This window comes from Seriola aureovittata, chromosome 9, assembly GCF_021018895.1.
Source record: "Seriola aureovittata isolate HTS-2021-v1 ecotype China chromosome 9, ASM2101889v1, whole genome shotgun sequence".
NCBI classification, from domain to species: Eukaryota; Metazoa; Chordata; class Actinopteri; order Carangiformes; family Carangidae; genus Seriola; species Seriola aureovittata.
In genome coordinates this window covers 20,033,545-20,045,718 of record NC_079372.1, presented here as the reverse complement: position 1 = coordinate 20,045,718, position 12,174 = coordinate 20,033,545, and the positions used below count along the sequence as shown (strand labels likewise).

General features: G+C 28.7%; 1 protein-coding gene across 1 annotated transcript in view; it reads right to left on the bottom strand.

Moving 5' to 3' along the window:
• LOC130174781 (probable pleckstrin homology domain-containing family N member 1) overlaps positions 1–12,174 on the bottom strand; it is a 28,631-nt gene that overhangs the window by 2,938 nt on the left and 13,519 nt on the right. Inside the window, exon 8 of the mRNA XM_056384986.1 lies at positions 81–167. Coding sequence (XP_056240961.1) covers positions 81–167 — 87 coding nt within the window. The remainder of the gene's footprint in view (positions 1–80; positions 168–12,174) is intronic.

The following is a 12,174-nucleotide window of genomic DNA, read 5'->3' as shown; positions in this document are numbered from 1 at the left end:
CAGCATGTTTGAGTTAGAAAATGTTCCATCTTTACAAGAAGTTTACAGTTGTGCAACAGTGGAGAGTAATGTTACACTACCTCGTATGTTATGTTCAGACGCTTATTGTCCAAGGACAGCAGCACGACGTCTTGAGGGAAGAGAACCATCAGTCTCTCCTGGCGTCCCTAAGAGAACGCAATCACTGTTAATGTTGTATCAGTAACAAAGACACAACATTGTTTTCCCTCTTACGGTTCAATACAGTACATGTTTATTAATTTAGGGGTGAATGAACCAGTGAATAAACAGAAGATTTCAAAATGCTGCCCTCCTGTAAAATGTCATGCTATAATAAGTCATGAAAATGTAATAGTATAGTGTGGCAAAAAATCTTCAAAAAATGTCATAGTATAGTAAGGGATAAAATTTTCAAAAAACATCATGATATAGTAAGGCATAAAAAGTAGTAGTATAGTAAGATATAAAATATTTTTAAAAAGTCATAGTATAATATGACAAGATTTTCAAAAAAAGTCATAGTATAGTGAGACATAAAATTATCAAAAAACATAGTATAATAAGACATACGATATTAAAAAAACGTCATAGTATAGTATGGCATAAAACGTCAAAAAAGGTCATAGTATGATAAGACTTAAAATGATCAAAAAACATCATAATATAGTAAGGCATAAAATTATCATGAAACGTTATAGTATAGTAAGTCATAAAATTTTCAAAAAACGTCATAATATAGTAAGGCATAAAATTTTAAAAAGACGTCATGTTATAGTAAGGCATAAAACGTCATGAAAACGACATAGTATATTAAGGCATAAAAGTCATAGTATAGTAAGGCATAAAAAGTCATGAAAACGACATAGTATAGTAAGTCATGAGAAGTCATAAAAAAAGTCATAGTATAGTATGGCATGAAAAGTCATGAAAACGACATAGTATAGTATGGCATAAAAAGTCATAAAAACGTCATAGTATAGTATGGCATAAAAAGTCATAAAATCGACATAGTATAGTATGGCATAAAAAGTCATAAAAACGACATAGTATAGTATGGCATAAAAAGTCATAGAAACATGTTAGTATAGTAAGGCATAGAAAATCATAGTATAGAATACTGCATACAAAATCATAAAAACGTCATAGTATAGTATGGCCTAAAAAGTAATAAAAACGTCATAGTATAGTAAGGCGTAAAAAGTCATAGAAACGACATAGTATAGTATGGCATAAAAAGTCATAAAAACGACATAGTATAGTAAGGCATAAAAAGTCATGAAAACGACATAGTATAGTATGGCATAAAAAGTCTTAAAAACGTATTAGTATAGTAAGGCATAAAAAGTCATAGTATAGTAAGGCATAAAAAGTCATAAAAACGACATAGTATAGTATGGCATAAAAAGTCATAAAAACGTCATAGTATAGTAAGGCATAAAAAGTCATAAAAACAACATAGTATAGTATGGCATAAAAAGTCATAAAAACGTCATAGTATAGAAAGGCATAAAAAGTCATAAAAACGACATAGTATAGTAAGGCATAAAAAGTCATGAAAACGACATAGTATAGTATGGCATAAAAAGTCTTAAAAACGTATTAGTATAGTAAGGCATAAAAAGTCATAGTATAGTAAGGCATAAAAAGTCATAAAAACGACATAGTATAGTATGGCATAAAAAGTCATAAAAACGTCATAGTATAGTAAGGCATAAAAAGTCATAAAAACAACATAGTATAGTATGGCATAAAAAGTCATAAAAACGTCATAGTATAGAAAGGCATAAAAAGTCATAAAAACGACATAGTATAGTAAGGCATAAAAAGTCATGAAAACGACATAGTATAGTATGGCATAAAAAGTCTTAAAAACGTATTAGTATAGTAAGGCATAAAACGTCATAGTATAGTAAGGCATAAAAAGTCATAAAAACGACATAGTATAGTATGGCATAAAAAGTCATAAAAACTTCATAGTATAATAAGGCATAAAAAGTCATAAAAACGACATAGGATAGTATGGCCTAAAAAGTAATAAAAATGTCATAGTATAGTATGGCATAAAAAGTCATACTATAGTAAGGCGTATAAAGTCATAAAAACGACATAGTATATAGTATGGCATAAAAAGTCATCAAAACGTCATAGTATAGAAAGGCATAAAAAGTTATAGTATAGAAAGGCATAAAAAGTCGTAATAAAGTAAGGCATAAAAAGTCATAAAAAACGACATAGTATAGTAAGGCATAAAAAGTCATAAAAACGACATAGTATAGTAAGGCATGAAAAGTCATAGTATAGTAAGGCAAAAAAACAACATAGTATAGTAAGGCACGAAAGTCATAGTATAGTAAGGCATAAAAAGTCCTAAAAAGGTCATAGTATAATAAGTCATAAAAAGTCATAAAAACGTCATAGTATAGTAAGGCATAAAAAGTCATAGTATAGTGAGGCATAAAAAGTCACAAAAATGACATAGTATAGTAAGGCATAAAAAGTCATAGTATAGTAAGGCATGAAAAGTTATAAAAAAGACATAGTATAGTAAGGCGTAAAAAGTCATAAAAAACGACATAGGTTAGTATGGCGTAAAAAGTCATAGAAACGACATAGGTTAGTATGGCGTAAAAAGTCATAGAAACGACATAGTATAGTAAGGCATGTAAAGTCATAGTATAGTAAGGCATAAAAAGTCAAAAAAGTCATAGTATAGTAAGGCATAAAAAGTCATAAAAAGGTCATAGTATAGTAAGGCATAAAACGTCATAGTATTGTAAGGCATAAAAAGTCATAAAAACGACATAGTATAGTAAGGCATAAAAAGTCACAAAAATGACATAGTATAGTAAGGCATAAAAAGTCATAGTATAGTAAGGCATGAAAAGTCATAGCATAGTAAGGCATAAAAAGTCATAAAAAAGACATAGTATAGTAAGGCGTAAAAAGTCATAAAAACGTCATAGTATAATAAGTCATAAAAAGTCATAAAAACGTCATAGTATAGTAAGGCATAAAAAGTCATAGTATAGTGAGGCATAAAAAGTCACAAAAATGACATAGTATAGTAAGGCATAAAAAGTCATAGTATAGTAAGGCGTAAAAAGTCATAAAAAACGACACAGGTTAGTATGGCGTAAAAAGTCATAGAAACGACACAGGTTAGTATGGCGTAAAAAGTCATAGAAACGACATAGGTTAGTATGGCGTAAAAAGTCATAGAAACGAAATAGTATATTAAGTCATAAAAAAGTCATAGTATAGTAAGGCATAAAAAGTCATAAAAAAGTCATAGTATAGTAAGGCATAAAAAGTCATAAAAACGACATAGTATAGTAAGGCATAAAAAGTCATAGTATAGTAAGGCATAAAAAGTCATAAAAACGACATAGTATAGTAAGGCATGAAAAGTCATAGTATAGTAAGGCAAAAAAACAACATAGTATAGTAAGGCACGAAAGTCATAGTATAGTAAGGCATAAAAAGTCCTAAAAAGGTCATAGTATAATAAGTCATAAAAAGTCATAAAAACGACATAGTATAGTAAGGCATGAAAAGTCATAGTATAGTAAGGCATAAAAAGTCATAGTATAGTAAGGCATGAAAAGTCATAGCATAGTAATGCATAAAAAGTCATAAAAAAGACACAGTATAGTAAGGCGTAAAAAGTCATAAAAACGTTATAGTATAGTAAGGCGTAAAAAGTCATAAAAACGACATAGTATAGTATGGCATAAAAAGTCATAAAAACGTCATAGTATAAAAAGGCATAAAAAGTTGTAGTATAGAAAGGCGTAAAAAGTCGTAATAAAGTAAGGCATAAAAAGTCATAAAAACGACATAATATAGTAAGGCATAAAAAGTCATGAAAACGACATAGTATAATATGGCATAAAAAGTCATAAAAACTTCATAGTATAATAAGGCATAAAAAGTCATAAAAACGACATAGGATAGTATGGCCTAAAAAGTAATAAAAATGTCATAGTATAGTATGGCATAAAAAGTCATACTATAGTAAGGCGTATAAAGTCATAAAAACGACATAGTATATAGTATGGCATAAAAAGTCATCAAAATGTCATAGTATAGAAAGGCATAAAAAGTTATAGTATAGAAAGGCATAAAAAGTCGTAATAAAGTAAGGCATAAAAAGTCATAAAAACGACATAGTATAGTAAGGCATAAAAAGTCATAAAAACGACATAGTATAGTAAGGCATGAAAAGTCATAGTATAGTAAGGTTAAAAAAACAACATAGTATAGTAAGGCACGAAAGTCATAGTATAGTAAGGCATAAAAAGTCCTAAAAAGGTCATAGTATAGTAAGGCATAAAAAGTCATAGTATAGTGAGGCATAAAAAGTCACAAAAATGACATAGTATAGTAAGGCATAAAAAGTCATAGTATAGTAAGGCATAAAAAGTCATAGTATAGTGAGGCATAAAAAGTCACAAAAATGACATAGTATAGTAAGGCGTAAAAAGTCATAAAAAACGACATAGGTTAGTATGGCGTAAAAAGTCATAGAAACGACATAGGTTAGTATGGCGTAAAAAGTCATAGAAACGACATAGTATAGTAAGGCATGTAAAGTCATAGTATAGTAAGGCATGTAAAGTCATAGTATAGTAAGGCATAAAAAGTCAAAAAAGTCATAGTATAGTAAGGCAAAAAAACAACATAGTATAGTAAGGCACGAAAGTCATAGTATAATAAGTCATAAAAAGTCATAAAAACGTCATAGTATAGTAAGGCATAAAAAGTCATAGTATAGTGAGGCATAAAAAGTCACAAAAATGACATAGTATAGTAAGGCATAAAAAGTCATAGTATAGTAAGGCATGAAAAGTTATAAAAAAGACATAGTATAGTAAGGCGTAAAAAGTCATAAAAAACGACATAGGTTAGTATGGCGTAAAAAGTCATAGAAACGACATAGGTTAGTATGGCGTAAAAAGTCATAGAAACGACATAGTATAGTAAGGCATGTAAAGTCATAGTATAGTAAGGCATAAAAAGTCATAGTATAGTGAGGCATAAAAAGTCACAAAAATGACATAGTATAGTAAGGCGTAAAAAGTCATAAAAAACGACATAGGTTAGTATGGCGTAAAAAGTCATAGAAACGACATAGGTTAGTATGGCGTAAAAAGTCATAGAAACGACATAGTATAGTAAGGCATGTAAAGTCATAGTATAGTAAGGCTTAAAAAGTCAAAAAAGTCATAGTATAGTAAGGCATAAAAAGTCATAAAAAGGTCATAGTATAGTAAGGCATAAAACATCATAGTATTGTAAGGCATAAAAAGTCATAAAAACGACATAGTATAGTAAGGCATAAAAAGTCACAAAAATGACATAGTATAGTAAGGCATAAAAAGTCATAGTATAGTAAGGCATGAAAAGTCATAGCATAGTAAGGCATAAAAAGTCATAAAAAAGACATAGTATAGTAAGGCGTAAAAAGTCATAAAAACGTCATAGCATAGTAAGGCGTAAAAAGTCATAAAAACGACATAGTATAGTATGGCATAAAAAGTCATAAAAACGTCATAGTATAGAAAGGCATAAAAAGTTGTAGTATAGAAAGGCATAAAAAGTCGTAATAAAGTAAGGCATAAAAAGTCATAAAAACGACATAATATAGTAAGGCATAAAAAGTCATGAAAACGACATAGTATAATATGGCATAAAAAATCATAAAAACTTCATAGTATAATAAGGCATAAAAAGTCATAAAAACGACATAGGATAGTATGGCCTAAAAAGTAATAAAAATGTCATAGTATAGTATGGCATAAAAAGTCATACTATAGTAAGGCGTATAAAGTCATAAAAACGACATAGTATATAGTATGGCATAAAAAGTCATAAAAACGTCATAGTATAGAAAGGCATAAAAAGTCGTAATAAAGTAAGGCATAAAAAGTCATAAAAACGACATAGTATAGTAAGGCATAAAAAGTCATAAAAACGACATAGTATAGTAAGGCATGAAAAGTCATAGTATAGTAAGGCAAAAAAACAACATAGTATAGTAAGGCACGAAAGTCATAGTATAGTAAGGCATAAAAAGTCCTAAAAAGGTCATAGTATAATAAGTCATAAAAAGTCATAAAAACATCATAGTATAGTAAGGCATAAAAAGTTATAGTATAGTAAGGCATAAAAAGTCACAAAAATGACATAGTATAGTAAGGCATAAAAAGTCATAGTATAGTAAGGCGTAAAAAGTCATAAAAAACGACACAGGTTAGTATGGCGTAAAAAGTCATAGAAACGACATAGGTTAGTATGGCGTAAAAAGTCATAGAAACGAAATAGTATATTAAGTCATAAAAAAGTCATAGTATAGTAAGGCATAAAAACTCATAAAAAAGTCATAGTATAGTAAGGCATAAAAAGTCATAAAAACGACATAGTATAGTAAGGCATAAAAAGTCATAGTATAGTAAGGCATAAAAAGTCATAAAAATGACATAGTATAGTAAGGCACGAAAGTCATAGTATAGTAAGGCATAAAAAGTCCTAAAAAGGTCATAGTATAATAAGTCATAAAAAGTCATAAAAACGTCATAGTATAGTAAGGCATAAAAAGTCATAGTATAGTAAGGCATGAAAAGTTATAAAAAAGACATAGTATAGTAAGGCGTAAAAAGTCATAAAAAACGACATAGGTTAGTATGGCGTAAAAAGTCATAGAAACGACATAGGTTAGTATGGCGTAAAAAGTCATAGAAACGACATAGTATAGTAAGGCATGTAAAGTCATAGTATAGTAAGGCATAAAAAGTCATAAAAAAGTCATAGTATAGTAAGGCATAAAAAGTCATAAAAACGTCAGTATAGTAAGGCATAAAATGTCATAGTATTGTAAGGCATAAAAAGTCATAAAAAAGTCATAGTATAGTAAGGCATAAAAAGTCATAAAAAGTCATAAAAACGACATAGTATAGTAAGGCATAAAAAGTCATAGTATTGTAAGGCATAAAAAGTCATAAAAACGACATAGTATAGTAAGGCATAAAAAGTCACAAAAATGACATAGTATAGTAAGGCATAAAAAGTCATAGTATAGTAAGGCATGAAAAGTCATAGCATAGTAAGGCATAAAAAGTCATAAAAAGTCATAAAAAAGACATAGTATAGTAAGGCGTAAAAAGTCATAAAAAGCGACATAGGTTAATATGGCGTAAAAAGTCATAGAAACGACATAGGTTAGTATGGCGTAAAAAGTCATAGAAACAACATAGTATAGTAAGGCATGTAAAGTCATAGTATAGTAAGGCATAAAAAGTCATAAAAAAGTCATAGTATAGTAAGGCATAAAAAGTCATAAAAACGACATAGTATAGTAAGGCATAAAAAGTCATAAAAACGACATAGTATAGTATGGCATAAAAAGTCATAAAAACGTCATAGTATAGTAAGGCATAAAACGTCATAGTATTGTAAGGCATAAAAAGTCATAAAAACGACATAGTATAGTAAGGCATAAAAAGTCACAAAAATGACATAGTATAGTAAGGCATAAAAAGTCATAGTATAGTAAGGCATGAAAAGTCATAAAAACGACAGTATAGTAAGGCATAAAAAGTCATAGCATAGTAAGGCATAAAAAGTCACAAAAATGACCTAGTATAGTAAGGCATAAAAAGTCATAGTATAGTAAGGCATAAAAAGTCATAAAAACGACAGTATAGTATGGCATAAAAAGTCATAAAAACGTCAGTATAGTATGGCATAAAAAGTAATAAAAACGTCATAGTATAGTAAGGCGTAAAAAGTCATAAAAACGACATAGTATAGTATGGCATAAAAAGTCATAAAAACGTCATAGTATAGAAAGGCATAAAAAGTTGTAGTATTGAAAGGCATAAAAAGTCGTAATAAAGTAAGGCATAAAAAGTCATAAAAACGACATAATATAGTAAGGCATAAAAAGTCATGAAAACGACATAGTATAGTATGGCATAAAAAGTCATAAAAACTTCATAGTATAATAAGGCATAAAAAGTCATAAAAACGACATAGGATAGTATGGCCTAAAAAGTAATAAAAATGTCATAGTATAGTATGGCGTAAAAAGTCATACTATAGTAAGGCGTAAAAAGTCATAAAAACGACATAGTATATAGTATGGCATAAAAAGTCATAAAAACGTCATAGTATAGAAAGGCATAAAAAGTTATAGTATAGAAAGGCATAAAAAGTCGTAATAAAGTAAGGCATAAAAAGTCATAAAAACGACATAGTATAGTAAGGCATAAAAAGTCATAAAAACGACATAGTATAGTAAGGCATGAAAAGTCATAGTATAGTAAGGCAAAAAAACAACATAGTATAGTAAGGCACGAAAGTCATAGTATAGTAAGGCATAAAAAGTCCTAAAAAGGTCATAGTATAATAAGTCATAAAAAGTCATAAAAACGTCATAGTATAGTAAGGCATAAAAAGTTATAGTATAATAAGGCATAAAAAGTCATAGTATAGTAAGGCATAAAAAGTCACAAAAATGACATAGTATAGTAAGGCATAAAAAGTCATAGTATAGTAAGGCATGAAAAGTCATAAAAAAGACATAGTATAGTAAGGCGTAAAAAGTCATAAAAAACGACATAGGTTAGTATGGCGTAAAAAGTCATAGAAACGACATAGGTTAGTATGGCGTAAAAAGTCATAGAAACGAAATAGTATAGTAAGTCATAAAAAAGTCATAGTATAGTAAGGCATAAAAAGTCATAAAAAAGTCATAGTATAGTAAGGCATAAAAAGTCATAAAAACGACATAGTATAGTAAGGCATAAAAAGTCATAGTATAGTAAGGCATAAAAAGTCATAAGAACGACATAGTATAGTAAGGCATGAAAAGTCATAGTATAGTAAGGCAAAAAAACAACATAGTATAGTAAGGCACGAAAGTCATGGGCATAAAAAGTCCTAAAAAGGTCATAGTATAATAAGTCATAAAAAGTCATAAAAACGTCATAGTATAGTAAGGCATAAAAAGTCATAGTATAGTGAGGCATAAAAAGTCACAAAAATGACATAGTATAGTAAGGCATAAAAAGTCATAGTATAGTAAGGCATGAAAAGTTATAAAAAGACATAGTATAGTAAGGCGTAAAAAGTCATAAAAAACGACAGGTTAGTATGGCGTAAATAGTCATAGAAACGACATAGGTTAGTATGGCGTAAAAAGTCATAGAAACGACATAGTATAGTAAGGCATGTAAAGTCATAGTATAGTAAGGCATAAAAAGTCATAAAAAAGTCATAATATAGTAAGGCATAAAAAGTCATAAAAACGTCATAGTATAGTAAGGCATAAAAAGTCATAAAAACGACATAGTATAGTAAGGCATAAAAAGTCACAAAAATGACATAGTATAGTAAGGCATAAAAAGTCATAGTATAGTAAGGCATGAAAAGTCATAGCATAGTAAGGCATAAAAAGTCATAAAAAAGACATAGTATAGTAAGGCGTAAAAAGTCATAAAAAACGACATAGGTTAGTATGGCGTAAAAAGTCATAGAAACGACATAGGTTAGTATGGCGTAAAAAGTCATAGAAACAACATAGTATAGTAAGGCATGTAAAGTCATAGTATAGTAAGGCATAAAAAGTCATAAAAACAACATAGTATAGTAAGGCATAAAAAGTCATAAAAACGACATAGTATAGTATGGCATAAAAAGTCATAAAAACGTCATCGTATAGTAAGGCATAAAACGTCATAGTATTGTAAGGCATAAAAAGTCATAAAAACGACATAGTATAGTAAGGCATAAAAAGTCACAAAAATGACATAGTATAGTAAGGCATAAAAAGTCATAAAAAAGTCATAGTATAGTAAGGCATGAAAAGTCATAGCATAGTAAGGCATAAAAAGTCACAAAAATGACAGTATAGTAAGGCATGAAAAGTCATAGCATAGTAAGGCATAAAAAGTCACAAAAATGACAGTATAGTAAGGCATAAAAAGTCATAGTATAGTATGGCATAAAAAGTCATAAAAAGTCATAGTATAGAAAGGCATAAAAAGTTGTAGTATAGAAAGGCATAAAAAGTCGTAGTAAAGTAAGGCATAAAAAGTCATAAAAACGACATAGTATAGTAAGGCATAAAAAGTCATAAAAACGTATTAGTATAGTAAGGCATAAAACGTCATAGTATAGTAAGGCGTAAAAAGTCATAAAAAAGTCATAGAAACGTCATAGTATTGTAAGGCATAAAAAAGTCATAGTATAGAAAGACATAAAAAGTTATAGTATAGAAAGGCATAAAAAGTCGTAATAAAGTAAGGCATAAAAATTCATGAAAACGACATAGTATAGTATGGCATAAAAAGTCATAAAAATGTCATAGGATAGTATGACCTAAAAAGTCATAAAAACATCATAGTATAGTAAGGCATAAAAAGTCGTAAAAACGACATAGTATAGTAAGGCATGAAAAGTCATAGTATAGTAAGGCAAAAAAACAACATAGTATAGTAAGGCACGAAAGTCATAGTATAGTAAGGCATAAAAAGTCCTAAAAACGTCATAGTATAATAAGTCATAAAAAGTCATAAAAACGTCATATTATAGTAAGGCATAAAAAGTCATAGTATAGTACGGCATAAAAAGTCACAAAAACGACATAATATAGTAAGGCATAAAAAGTCATAGTATAGTAAGGCATAAAAAGTCCTAAAAACGTCATAGTATAATAAGTCATAAAAAGTCATAAAAACAACATAGTATAGTAAGGAATAAAAAGTCATAGTATAGTAAGGCATAAAAAGTCATAAAAACGACATAGGTTAGTATGGCGTAAAAAGTCATAGAAACGACATAGTATAGTAAGGCATGTAAAGTCATAGTATAGTAAGGCATAAAAAGTCATAAAAAAGTCATGGTATAGTAAGGCATAAAAAGTCATAGTATAGTAAGGCATAAAAAGTCATAAAAACGACATAGGTTAATATGGCGTAAAAAGTCATAGAAACGACATAGTATAGTAAGGCATGTAAAGTCATAGTATAGTAAGGCATAAAAACTCATAAAAAAGTCATGGTATAGTAAGGCATAAAAAGTCATAAAAACGACATAGTATAGTAAGGCATAAAAAGTCATAGTATAGTAAGGCATAAAAAGTCATAAAAACGAAATAGCATAGTAAGGCATAAAAAGTCATAAAAACGACATAGTATAGTAAGGCATAAAAAGTCATAGTATAGTAAGGCATAAAAAGTCATAAAAACGAAATAGCATAGTAAGGCATAAAAAGTCATAGTATAGTAAGGCATAAAAAGTCATAAAAACGAAATAGCATAGTAAGGCATAAAAAGTCATAAAAACGACATAGTATAGTAAGGCATAAAAAGTCATAGTATAGTAAGGCATAAAAAGTCATAAAAACGAAATAGCATAGTAAGGCATAAAAAGTCATAAAAACGACATAGTATAGTAAGGCATAAAAAGTCATAAAAACGACATAGTATAGTAAGGCATAAAAAGTCATAGTATAGTAAGGCATAAAAAGTCATAAAAACGAAATAGCATAGTAAGGCATAAAAAGTCATAAAAACAACATAGTATAGTAAGGCATAAAAAGTCATAAAAACGACATAGTATAGTAAGGCATAAAAAGTCATAGTATAGTAAGGCATAAAAAGTCATAAAAAGAAATAGCATAGTAAGGCATAAAAAGTCATAAAAACTACATAGTATAGTAAGGCATAAAAAGTTATAAAAATGTCATAGTATAGTAAGTTATAAAAAGTCATAGTATAGAAAGGCATCAAAAGTCATAATAAAGTAAGGCATAAAAAACCATAAAACATCATAGTATAGTAAGGCATAAAAAGTCATAAAAACTTCATAGTATAGTAAGGTATAAAAAGTCAAATAAACGACATAGTATAGTAAGGCATAAAAAGTCATAGTATAGTAAGGCATAAAAATTCGTAAAAACAACATAGTAAGTCATGAAAAGTCATAAAAACGACATAGTATTGTAAGGCCTAAAATTACATAGTATAGTTAGGCATAAAAAGTCATAAAAATGTCATAGTATAGTATGGCATATAAAGTCATAAAAATGTCATAGTATAGTAAGGCATAAAAAGTCATAGTATAGTAGGGCATAAAAAGTGATAGTATAGTAAGGCATAAAAACACATGAAA